A 12,089-nucleotide genomic window follows, 5' to 3' on the forward strand; every position below is an offset into this window, starting at 1 on the left:
CCGATTGTACTTTGATAACGTAACCTCCACCTATGGCAATCATTTTATCTTGGGGATTTGCGGTTCGGGAACCCTATGAGCTCAGGCCCATGTGTAAGCAAGAATAGACGATCGACCGCAAACTATAACAAAAGCCAGCATCGACTTACTTCATTGGATTTGGATAATTACAATCCCCAAGGCTCTTCAGTAATCGCTCAAGCGACTAATCCTTACCTCAACATGGGCTCCCTACCATCGACGGATGATGACTTCTGCTCTTTACTCTCCAAACTCACAATCCAAGAAAAGATCACACTCTTATCCGGTCAAGACTTTTCTACGATCGCTGGTGTTTCAAGACTGAACATCCCGCCGATCAGGGTAAGTAATTACCCTTGAACGACTGATTTGCAATATTGAAGATAGAATAGGTCGCTGACTCAACCTCTGGCATTCGACCTTCGGGCATTGAAGCGAACCTTACAACTGCGTCCTTCCCTAACACGACTTGTTATGGATCAACATGGGATTCTGAACTAATGTTCCGTGTTGGCACGCATCTTGCCAAACAAGCGCGAACGAAAGGAGCCCAAGTTGTCCTTGGGCCAACCATCAACATCCACAGGGACCCTCGAGCTGGCAGAAACTTTGAGTGTTTTAGTGAGGATCCACTGCTCTCCGGAGAACTGGCGGCCGCGCTTGTTAACGGCGTCCAGTCTCTGGGTGTTGGGTCCTGCCCAAAGCATTTCGTATGCAACGACTCGGAGACTTTGCGACGATATTATAATGTGCAAGAATCCGTGGATGACCGCGCTCTCCGAGAGATCTATCTTGCGGCATGGCAGCAGCTATTGCGTTCATCTAATCCTGAAGGGATAATGACTGCGTGAGTGAATCTATAGCCAATCAATACGATCTTGAACTGACGAGGAGAAGATACAACAAGGTTGACGGTCGTTTCTGTAGCGAAAACTCGTCTTTGACGCAGCGGGTCTTGCGAGACGAATGGAAATTCAAAGGCCTTACTATGTCGGATTGGTTCGGCACTCATGCAACGACTGAGCCAGTCAAGGCTGGTCTGGACATCGAGATGCCCTTTCCTGTTTTCAGAGGAGACAAACTCCTGGCAGCAGTAAAGTCAGGATCCGTCACAGAGACTGAGATTGACACTTTGGCCTTGAGAGCTCTCGAACTTCGCAATCGGACCCGAGCTGCTCTCGAGTATACCGACGAACGGTCTGAAGTGGACGAGGAGACGAACAAACTTGCTCGAGAAGTTGCGACGAGCGGAATGGTCCTTCTTAAGAATGAGAATGATGCCTTGCCGATGAAAGCAAATCAATGTACGCGCATAGCTCTCATTGGCCAATATGCTTCCGACCCCGTTATTACCGGAGGTGGCAGCGCATCGTCTATACCTCAATACCGACACTCTCCGTTGGACATCTTGAAGAAGAGACTACCCGGTATGGTGCAATACTCTCCAGGCGTGCGGACTCGAAGGATTATTCCTATCGCACCACGCGAGAAGCTCGCATCGCTAGGAGAAAGGCCTGGTGTCCTCGTTAAATACTATAATGCGGGAGACCCCAAGCCAGTACTCGAGGAGTTCCAGGAAGAAGCAAATGTCTGGATGCTCGGCGAGTTTCACAAGAAGAGGTTGAATCCTGTTGGTTCGCACCTCGAGATGCGAACCAAGCTCACACCAGATACCTCTGGCAGGCATACATTGGCTGTTAGATGTACAGGTGCATTCTCCTTGTTCATCAATGGTCGTCAAGTTCTTTCAGGCCAAGAGGCGAATGTGACGACAGAGCAATTCATATTTAATCACACCTTGCTAGAATCCCGTGTGGAAGTTTCTATGGACGCCGGGGTTCCGTACAATATTCATCTGGACATGGCGGGCCCTTCGAAAATTCAAGTTGGTGAGCCGACTCCATATGCGGCGGCTCTGTGCTTCGAAGAATGTTCTTCCGAAGATGATGCGATTGCGAAGGCTGTTGAGATAGCACGATCTGCCGACGAGACTATTATCTACGCTGGAAGGAATGATCAGTACGAGTCGGAAGGGTTCGATCTTGAAGATATCCGCATGCCGGAGAACCAGACGAAGCTGATCAAGGCCGTAGCAGCAGTTGCCAAGAAGACGATCCTGGTCATGCATTGTGGAAACCCGATTGATGTCAGTGCTTTCATCGACAGTGTAGACGCTGTTCTTCTTGCTCATTTTCCTGGCCAAGAGGGTGCGGCCGCGACTGTACAGCTCCTTTTAGGTGATGTTTGTCCCAGCGGGCGGCTTGCGACAACGTGGTTCAAAACCTTACAGGACTGCCCCAGTTACGGTAGCTTCCCTGCCCAAGAGTCAGTGGATGGAGATCCATATCTTAGATACGTTGAGGGTGTTGCAGTTGGCTACCGTGCTCCAGATTGCAAAGATAGAGCCAGGTGGCTTTTTGGATATGGTTTGTCGTACACAACATTTAGCCACAGCAACCTGAATGTTTTCGTGGATGAGTCATGCGAGCCCAAGAAACTCAGATGTGTTCTGGACGTCCAAAATACAGGCACGGTCTGTGGATACGAGGTTATCCATGTCTTCGTTAAGCCGTGTGAGACAACGAAGGTATGGAGACCAGACCAAGAACTCAAGGGATTCACAAAGGTTTCTCTGGAGCCTGGTGAGAGCCGGCAGTTTGAGGTGCATATGGACTTGGACATAGCCTGCAGCTATTGGGATGATCAAGAGAGGACTTGGAGACTTGAAGCAGGTGTGTATGGAGTTGTTGTGGCGGATCAGGTGACAAGATTTACCATTAGTAACAGCTCGACCTGGAATAAGCTATAGCGATTTGTAGATGTTGTTTATCTTGAATAGAAACATCATCATTTGTTCCAGCTTATGTTCTACATTTAAATATAAACGCCCAGGTCCATCTCCGTGACAGGATAACTGAACGGCGTCATACCCTGCTACCTATATTGGATATGTAAGGAGACTCGATTAAAACATGCCGTTACTAGGTACTATACCTAATCTTTTCCTTTGTTTATTTTTACTTTTGGCATAAAGAGCCCCCGCAAATAAAGTCAGTTGTTAAGAGCTAATGATATAAGTAGACGTCAAATAAACGAAATCAGGCTTTCGCCCAAGAATATAGTTTAACTGATACTGCACGAAGGATATTGAAAATACTGTAATGACCTTTTTCCCCTTCTAGACTGCGACCCTTGTGCCCCTCGTCGGGCTGTCTTCCGCCTTACCTCCCTTTCAATATTGTCCACACCCAATGATGAAGTTGCGAGAGCAAACGCGCTATCCAGTTTGTTGAAGCCGCAGTAGAGCGAAGGCCTACTGTAGCGCAAGGACTATTAACGTGTTCTCTGACGAGCGCATCGTGGACTTCCTGATACGCATCATAGCCATACAACCATGGCTGGACCTCAGGACATGTCCATCGACTTGGAAAGGGTGCTTTCAGTTCTCTTTTCCCGAGTTGGGACAAGAAAATCTCATCTCTTTTCTCCTGATCTGGTCCATCAAGCATATGGAACGATTCTCTCTGTGCAAAAAGAGACGTGTCAGCATGCTTCTATATGAGATTCAAGGCAGGACAAAACGGAGCTTCTTGCTTACCTGCTTGAACGTTTCCCGCACGATAGCTTCTCCGCGACTCTTCCGCAATTGTTCATAGAGTTTCAACATTCTTGGTATATCCCTCTGTGACTCCACAGCGCCTAGCAAAAGTCCGAGCACAGCACCGTCCTCGATTGCTGAGTTTGCACCTTGGGCTAAATAGGGAAGCATAGGATGGCATGCATCCCCACTAGATTATGTTAGAACTCCGTGTTAATATATTCCTGGAGGTAGCTAAGACTTACACGAAGACCAAATTCGATTGTGTGTTTACCCAATGCTCCATTTCGTCATCTGTCGATCTCAGTTAGATTAGAACAACAATACAGGTGCAGGACGTAAGTCTTACGATGCATCAACTTCCATCGGTCAACATCAGTGACAAGATCGAGGAAGCGAAGTAGTATTGGGTCCCAGCCTTGAAAAAGCGCTTTCATCTGGTCCACAGATCCGGGAAGCCTACTGACACCTTGAGGCAGGTCATCAGGAACAAGGAGAACAATATTATACATGTTTCCGCCTCGGAGGGAATAACCCACGGCATGTGCACCAGGACCGATCCAGAAATGACATGAGCTGTTACGGACCCAGTCGATCAACTCGGGATCTTTGATGTCCTCCAACTTTAGAACAACGCGGTAAGCAAGATCACCTGTAGGCTTGGGCGCATCTTTAGTAGCAAGGAAGGCACCACGACAACGAGACCACAAGCCATCGGCAGCGATAATCAGATCAGCCCTTGCCTTGGTTCCACTTTGCGTAGTGATTTCTGGAATGTTGAAGTTGACGTTTGTAACTTTCTGCGATAACTTGACCTTGGCGCCGAGTTGCTGCGCCCTCTCCAGTAACGCAGATTGGAGATCCACTCGGTGCGCATCGACAAAGGGAGCTCCGTACTTCTCTCGGATGTTCTTGTCAAAGTCTTTTTCCAAAGCAAGAACTTGGCCCGAATAACGATGAACAGCTAGACGAGTAGGCTCGGCGACTGAATCCCAGAATTGTTCAGATAACTTCCATCGGCGCAGTAGACGAGATGAGTTGGGTGTGATCTGTAGTCCTGCGCCAACCTTGTGAAATGTTAAAAATCCGCCGCTTATGTCATGGCTTAGCTTTTATAGCTTACCTCTTGGAGCGCAGTCGCAGATTCAAAGATGGTAACCTTATGCCCCGATAAAGAGCATGAGACAGCCGACGCAAGACCACTCAACCCAGCACCCACAATAATGATGTCGAGGGACACAGGGCTTCTATTGTGGTCGAGACTTGACTGTCCGTGATCGTTCATGATAGCAAGTTGTATGAAGAACTTTGATATGCAAAGGCTGTGCTAGTTGCCGTACAAGATGTTCAGGGTCGTGACTGTCAGCGTAATAGGTGTATATCAGTACGTGTTGGCATACTTCTTCTGTATAGAGCAGGTGATTCGGTCGGTTTTCCAGCCTCTACCCTAGACCGGACTTTTCCACTCGGACGTACGTGGATCTGGCCATGTTCCGAGCTCCGACTTCCCAGCACCAACATCGGCTGTTCTTGTCCGGGAATTCCGAACCCCCTGTAGCCGACCCCGCAAGTGTGATCTCGGATGGAACGGATAGTAAACCCCAATTTCGGCTTCTCAACTCGGCTTTAAGATCCTAACCGAATGAGGTCAAGCGCCATCTGACAACACATGAGGAAAGCTAAGGAGAAATGATAAACATTCTACATCGAAACTCAACCGCTGTATCTTTGCAGCTAGCATTTTCATTGCATCACATCTAATACCAACTTTCCAACTCTACAATGAGTCCTCAGGGTCCTTTCCGGCTCATGACGGTCAATACAGCACCAGAGCGGGCCAAGCGCGTCATTGGCGCCATGGTAGAGAACCTCAAAGAAAGTTACATTATTGATTACGTCGTTAATTCAGAAAGTAAGTCTCTCCCGTGGTTAGATCGGTTTAAAAAGTCTCTCGTATCGCGATGAACTTCTGGCAAAGACGAAAGGCTAATTGCATTGGGTTCAGGAGTCGAAGACGTTGGACCCTTGATCAAGCAACATCGTCCTGATGTCTTGGTAAGTCACAACTCCATCGTAAGAATGCAGCCTAGCGTATTCACATTTTAAAGTTCACTGCATCTATGTGGACACCGGAGCAGAGTCAGGAGATCGAAGCAATTGCTAGAACAATTATTCCCGATATCAAGTTCCACGCAATTCCCTACGGCCTTCAGGTGGCGAAGGGTCCAGAAGCTATCGTTGAATATCTCACTGATCAAGTCCCAACACTACTAGAGAGCTGAGATGTTGGGTAAAATACACTGAAGATACAACTTAATAGATCAAAAAGATATTCCAGCCTTTAGAAGAACAAACTTCCATGATATGTCAGCACAATAATTATAATCGCATCTTAATTGATCAGTTACTATTAATTGGAATGTGAGGGTAGAGCGTAACATGGTTGCTTTACCTAAAACTGTAGATGTTAGGCCCCGATACGGTTTCATGGCGGCATTACATGTATGTCTACTGCGTAGAAGGTCATCTACTGTGTTATATTCCTTTTAGAATCAAAATACCACTCGCCCTATCACCATAGCACAAGGAACACACCGAGGTATAGGCCTACAGTCTCATGACTTTTAATTTTCACTTATGAACTAGTTTTCCAGGTCCTGCTCCGACAAGGATTCGTTTTCAAACGCGTTTACCAGTGTACCAATATGAGGCAGGATTTCAACAGAGAACTCATCACCGTCGCTAATTGTAACTTTGGGCTTGCGACTGACGCCCACTCCAGCAGGTGTACCAGTAAGAATTACAGTCCCAGGCGGGAGTGTTGTGCCTTGTGATAAGAAACTCACGAGGGTGGGTATATCAAAGATAAGATCACTGTTCGAGAGGTCAGGACTCCTCTCACGAAAAGCAGATTTGTCAACCCAGAAGATTTGAACTTACTCAATATGGCTGTCTTGTAAGACTTGAGCGCCTTTAAGACCACGCATGCGAAACTTTGAAGGATCGGGCATAATCTCTTTAGAGATCAGAACTGGTCCTAGTGGACATGATCCATCAAAGCCTTTAGAGAAACACCATTGGGACTGAGCGAACTGGCTGGTGCGGCTGGATACATCGTTGGCTGCCGTATAGCCCAGGATGTAATCCATTGCTTCATCCTTGGATACATTCTTGGCTGACTTGCCTATAACCACTGCTAGCTCGGCTTCGTAGTCGCCGCAGTCATCCACCTGTGTCAGTCTGGGTAAAGGAGTGACAGAAGGCCAAGGGTCCCCAATCGAGGTACTGGGTTTTCTTATAGTATCAGGTAGTTTGCTGTCAATATGTGCTCGTCATCAACTATACTGACAGAAAAACAGTGGGAATGGTGGGTAGATCTAAGCCAACTTCGGCAGCATGATTCTTATACTTTATCGAGTTAGTCAGGCGCACACTGGTGATGGTAAAGACTTATCTCACGTTGAGCCCGATACAACGGATTGTGCCGACCTCACTGCTGGCCAAGGGTGAAAGAAGACGGCTGACAATCGCCGTATCTCCCGTCTCTTGCCCCGGGTCCAAGACAGAACGACCGGAGAAGACGTATACCTTTACCTCATGGTTCTGGTAGAGCGCCATGCCAACGTCGATATCATCTTTTTGCGGTTGGCCAATGAGAACGTTGGTAGGGTCTGAGATCGGAACAAAGCGCACCAGACCTGTGAACAGTTTTAGTATGATTTGATGCCCGCGTGAAACAACACATACGTGAGAATCGGGGCGATGCCATAGTAGGTTTATTTGAATAAGTATGACTGAAAGGATACAGGCTGATACACCAACAGAAGGCTGCAGCTTGATATAGAGGCAATCAATCTGTTTCCTCTGGAAGGATAAATCTCATTCAGCCATACTCTCATCTAGTGATACCCTCTTGTTCCCATGCTTTCCTTGCCCTAATCTTGCCGCACTGAAGTCGAGAGGCCGCTTTGATTCCGAACTCGGCGCCCCCCACCGACTCGGAAGCAACATGTCGGCCTTGGAATTGCCGGAGTTCGGCCCGATAGTTCTTGCTCCACCACAGCAAGCATACCACTTGGGTAGTCAATCAAGACCACAATCTCGAATGGCACTAGTGAGTACATAATCGTCCTGGACTCGATTTTGGGGTTGCTGCCATCTCTCAAGTCGATGCGTTCAACCATAGTCCTATTAAGCGATAAATTTACGTTTGGTTGAAGCATTGTCCAGTGCCCATCTCAAGTTAGATATTTCCTTTCCAGGCACTCATGACATCACAAGATGGCAACGATGCAGCGGCCTACCGCCAATTCCTCCCGGACCTCACTACGTCGAGGTTCAATACCATGAAAAATCAGAATGCACGCGCATACGCACAAGCCTTTCTCGATGATGGAAACCCTCCTTGGCTCCATGGACTATATAAACATTGGATGAGTCTACTAGAGGAGCCATTCAAAGGAATCACCAACGACGGTAAGCATCAGCGATACAACGCAATGGACGTTCCAATGATCTTAACAGACGATAGGGCATGTTCAACCTGGACTCTTCAGCCTGCAAGATGAAGAAGTTCCTATTCTCGATATAACAAATGCGGCCAACGCTGTCATCGAGGCATCCACCAAAGAGCAGATTTCGCGAATGATTCACCACATTGATTCACCTGAGTGGCGAACATGGTCAAATCCGGAATTCATATTCAGTGATAAAGGTATTCGATTGGATGAAATCAGTAAAACCCTTCGTGATCGTGTGATGGAGCTTTTGAAAGCAACCTTGTCTGCCCAAGGGTACGAAAAGGCAGTCGCCGCAATGCGCATTAACGGCTTCCTTGGCGACCTAGTCGAGTCCCGTACGATAATGAACGAATTCTCCTACAACTTCGTGCTCTTTGGAAGGCCTCTAACAAATCAACCATGGGGCTTCTCGTTTTATGGACACCATCTCTGTCTTAACGTCTTCCTATACAAGACTCAGATGGTAATATCGCCTTGGTTCACAGGGGCAGAGCCAAATTTAATCGACGATGGACCTCACAAAGGAACGAGAATTCTGGACGTCGAAGAAAGGCTAGGCTTGCAACTAATGCAAAGTTTCAACGCCGCACAACAAAACCGGGCCCAGATCTACAAGGATATGCACGATAAGGCGATGCCTGAGGGACGATGGAATCACGACGACCAGAGACACCTCTGCGGTGCATACAGAGACAATCGCGTTGTCCCCTACGAAGGAATTGAAGTTTGTAATATGGACGACGCACAGAAATCCATTGTGGAACAGATATTCGAGCAGTACCTCCTTTATCTTCCTGACAAAGCCCGCGCAATCAGACTTGGTAACATTCGTCATTGGTTTCATGAAACATATTTCTGCTGGATCGGAGGATTCAATGATCAAGCCCCATTTTACTATCGGCTTCAGAGCCCGGTAGTGATAGCTGAATTTGACCACCATTCTGGTGTCTTTCTCGCCAACAGTGAGCCAGCCAAGTTCCATATCCATACTCTCCTGCGCACCCCAAATGCAGGTGATTACGGTATGGCGCTACGGCCACTGATACCTGGACGGGAACAAGGGTTTATGTGGAGACAAACGCCATGAGAATTACCTGGAACATGATATAGAGCCAGTATACAGAGTAGCCTTGTGGACATGCTTACTCAAGTTGAGCGTTGTGATCAAGGTTCCTGTACAGTTCATCAAAGACAGCTTCCATCTCCCCAAGTGGAAAATTCAAGAATTCAAAGCCGGTCAACCCAAACTAAATGAGTTTCAGTAAGATAGTTCGACCTGATATTTACAGTGACTCACATCTAAAGGATTCCATGAACCGGGTGTAGGGGCCTGTTGGACGTTTTCTATTGCCGTAGCGTCTAGCATAGAGTCATCCGAGCCTCCGTTGGGGACGGTATTGAGCTCTCGCACAAAGCGTCGAATAACCTCTGCAGCATTTCGAGCGACAATAGACTCATCCATGACCTCCAGGATCTCGATGGCCGTCTCTATTAAGGCAAGCGTGCTTGTGGTCGAACGTTGCTTTGTTTGCGACTCGTAAAGGAGGAGCACTGAAGCTGCAATGGTAATGTATGTTGTGTTGTACCACCTGTCACTCTTGTGTAAGCACCTGCACCTTTTATAACTGATGAAAGAAAGGCCTACCATGTTCGAAAGTAGGTGTGAACCTTATAAGCTTCATAGACGATCTCGATGGTCTTCTGGGCCGAGGATATGCATTTCTCGACCGCCGCCATCAACTCATCAGATGGTTGGAGTCGCTCTCGTGCGTAATAGGTCACAAATGGCCGGAAGAGAAGCATCCTTACATTATGATATCCTATGATGGTTTAGTCAGATTGAGGAGTGAGTGCAAGGCTATTGCTCACGTAGTTCGAGAACAAGTCTTTGCTTCCGTCGCCAATCAGGTTCTCTCAAAGAGGCACCTCGTCGTTGAGGTAGAGCATCGACCCAACTATCCATTTCGTGCTCTATCTCACACGCTAGACCAATAGTCTCTGGAGTTGGCAGCTGGGAGTGGTAGATTCCGATGGACACTTTGCGCATAATACGACCGAATTGTACCATTGAAGAGATGATGGCGTACTCAGAATCATCGACGGGGGTCATCACACGGTTATGGTACTCGTCTTGCCCCAGTGTGTCAGGTCGACCGAGGAGAAAACTCATCTCACTAATGATCGGTTAGCTCGTGATCAAGTAGCCTCCGGGGAGTGGAAGAAAGGTACGGACATTTCTAACGAGTAGATGCCCCTGTATTAACTATTGTGTCAGCACAAGTCGAAGATATTAGCGAAAGAATTGGTTTTACTAACCACCATATTCTCGACATACTCATACAAGTCTTTGTATTTGCATTGGGTGTTTCACGATTCATGCCCGTGGCTAGACAGGAACGTATTGCCCAGCCCAGGTACATGTAAGCGACTGCATATGTAGTCAGCGCGTTGCCCAGCTCATTATTCATGGTGGGTCGTGAAAGGATCTCTGCACTCACGATTTGGGTTGAGTTCGTTCTGGCATACTTTTGCCTAGACACAAAACACAGGTCAGCTCTCTTTATCCGCAATGTACACATATTTACTTACCATAACGTAGAAAGCCTGTATGGTCTCTATTTTACTGCTGAACTGGATTTCGTCCAGAATAGTTTGGGCTTCAGCAAACAGTTTCCGACTCCATTGAAAGCGGTTCAGGCCATCCAATGTAGTTTCGTTCCAAGTCCGAGTCAAGGCACCCAAAGACAGAACAGTCAAATAAAGTGCGACGAAGTGAGCGTCACTACAGTCGGTGCCACGCCAGAGTAGATCGGCACGGGACAAGAAATCTTCCTTTTCGATTATTGGGTGAACATAGTGAATTCCCCCAAAATAACCCTCGATGAATGTATTGGCACGCTTCGAATAGAATCCGTTTGCGGCGAGAGCAGCTGTCAGGTCGGAGGTGAAATTCCGCCTTGAAACGAAACTCGGATTATGCAATACCGACACAAGTGAGAATGCTTTGCGTTCCGCTGGATTCGATTGAGTCGCGCGTTGCTCTCGAAGTTTTTGCAGGCTGCCTAAGAAAGACATTGAAGAAGTGTTGCCATGGTATTCGATGCCGTTCGTATGCTGATTGACCTCGGCAATCTCACTCTCCTCACTAGGTGAAACTCCTAGAGCGTGTGGTTCGTCACTAATTGACGTTGGTGGCAGCCGGGTTCTAGTTGAGACTGGAGATTGAAGTCCAACTAGATCTGGTATAGGAGTTTGGGAGATGGGTGTATGACTTAGTTCGCTGGGTTGAGCTTGGGGGTTGGGTTGTCCAGGCTCATTGCTGGCATCACTTCGACTTGCCCTTAGCATACAGCTCATAGTCGACGAGAGGGTCAATCACGTACCTTACTAGCGATGCCTGGTCATTTACCACTCGATAGCCTCTACCATACTTGCATTCAGCTCCACTACCTACACAAACGAACTGTCAGATAACATTGCAATCTAAACCAGTCGATAACATACGTTTGCAGTGACTGCATGGTTGTGCTTCGGAGCACTTGTACTTTTTGGAGCGACACCTCTCGCATGCGAGGACTGCCCGTGGGTTCCGCCGCCTTTTGACGACGGGCGCGGACGCGTCATTTTCCTGCTGCGGGTCCATAACTTCAAAAAGTGAAGCTGACACTTTATTGCGGATTGGATGAGATGAGTGCTCTGCTCTGCGACAAGATCTTGAACCACAATGATTTGTGGATAGAATGACCATGGCAGAACTTGTGTAGTAATTTAGGAAAGATTAGGCCGGACGATGGGAGTGGCAAGGGTAATACCCGCGCACGGCATCCGAACTGCAGCAGCCCAAACCCTGGAGTGCGGGGAACTTTAGCATGCTTTGCCGTGGGATGCCCTGTAAACAGCCCCTGGGATGTCATAAAAATTGTCCCCTAAGAGCATAAGAGACGGAATAA

The 12,089-nt window shown here is 47.7% G+C and overlaps 6 protein-coding genes across 6 annotated transcripts; 3 read left to right on the forward strand and 3 right to left on the reverse strand.

The window, feature by feature from the left end:
* Positions 1–222: 222 nt before the first annotated feature.
* Positions 223–2,830, forward strand: FIESC28_11516 (uncharacterized protein; the record flags this gene model as incomplete). Its single annotated transcript, XM_031165638.1, has 3 exons — positions 223–363; positions 414–868; positions 919–2,830. 3 exons carry the CDS (start codon positions 223–225, stop codon positions 2,828–2,830), a joined length of 2,508 nt encoding a protein of 835 aa, XP_031010305.1.
* Positions 2,831–3,586: 756 nt separating this feature from the next.
* On the reverse strand, positions 3,587–4,904 carry FIESC28_11517 (uncharacterized protein; the record flags this gene model as incomplete). The annotated part of the gene is made up of 4 exons (XM_031165639.1): positions 3,587–3,809; positions 3,865–3,913; positions 3,969–4,686; positions 4,743–4,904. 4 exons carry the CDS (start codon positions 4,902–4,904, stop codon positions 3,587–3,589), a joined length of 1,152 nt encoding a protein of 383 aa, XP_031010306.1.
* Positions 4,905–5,401: 497 nt separating this feature from the next.
* Positions 5,402–5,901, forward strand: FIESC28_11518 (uncharacterized protein; the record flags this gene model as incomplete). The annotated part of the gene is made up of 3 exons (XM_031165640.1): positions 5,402–5,531; positions 5,625–5,674; positions 5,728–5,901. 3 exons carry the CDS (start codon positions 5,402–5,404, stop codon positions 5,899–5,901), a joined length of 354 nt encoding a protein of 117 aa, XP_031010307.1.
* Positions 5,902–6,261: 360 nt separating this feature from the next.
* FIESC28_11519 (uncharacterized protein) lies at positions 6,262–7,388 on the reverse strand (the record flags this gene model as incomplete). The annotated part of the gene is made up of 5 exons (XM_031165641.1): positions 6,262–6,493; positions 6,560–6,913; positions 6,969–7,027; positions 7,079–7,317; positions 7,367–7,388. 5 exons carry the CDS (start codon positions 7,386–7,388, stop codon positions 6,262–6,264), a joined length of 906 nt encoding a protein of 301 aa, XP_031010308.1.
* Positions 7,389–7,965: 577 nt separating this feature from the next.
* FIESC28_11520 (uncharacterized protein) lies at positions 7,966–9,226 on the forward strand (the record flags this gene model as incomplete). The annotated part of the gene is made up of 2 exons (XM_031165642.1): positions 7,966–8,095; positions 8,151–9,226. 2 exons carry the CDS (start codon positions 7,966–7,968, stop codon positions 9,224–9,226), a joined length of 1,206 nt encoding a protein of 401 aa, XP_031010309.1.
* Positions 9,227–9,229: 3 nt separating this feature from the next.
* Positions 9,230–11,660, reverse strand: FIESC28_11521 (uncharacterized protein; the record flags this gene model as incomplete). Its single annotated transcript, XM_031165643.1, has 10 exons — positions 9,230–9,233; positions 9,286–9,386; positions 9,437–9,728; positions 9,785–9,959; positions 10,009–10,313; positions 10,456–10,567; positions 10,638–10,671; positions 10,729–11,467; positions 11,523–11,585; positions 11,644–11,660. The coding sequence occupies 10 exons, from the start codon at positions 11,658–11,660 to the stop codon at positions 9,230–9,232; spliced, it is 1,842 nt and encodes a 613-aa protein (XP_031010310.1).
* Between the last annotated feature and the right edge of the window lie 429 nt (positions 11,661–12,089).

This window comes from Fusarium coffeatum (genome assembly GCF_003316985.1).
Source record: "Fusarium coffeatum strain FIESC_28 chromosome Unknown BRIP53273_contig_422, whole genome shotgun sequence".
NCBI classification, from domain to species: Eukaryota; Fungi; Ascomycota; class Sordariomycetes; order Hypocreales; family Nectriaceae; genus Fusarium; species Fusarium coffeatum.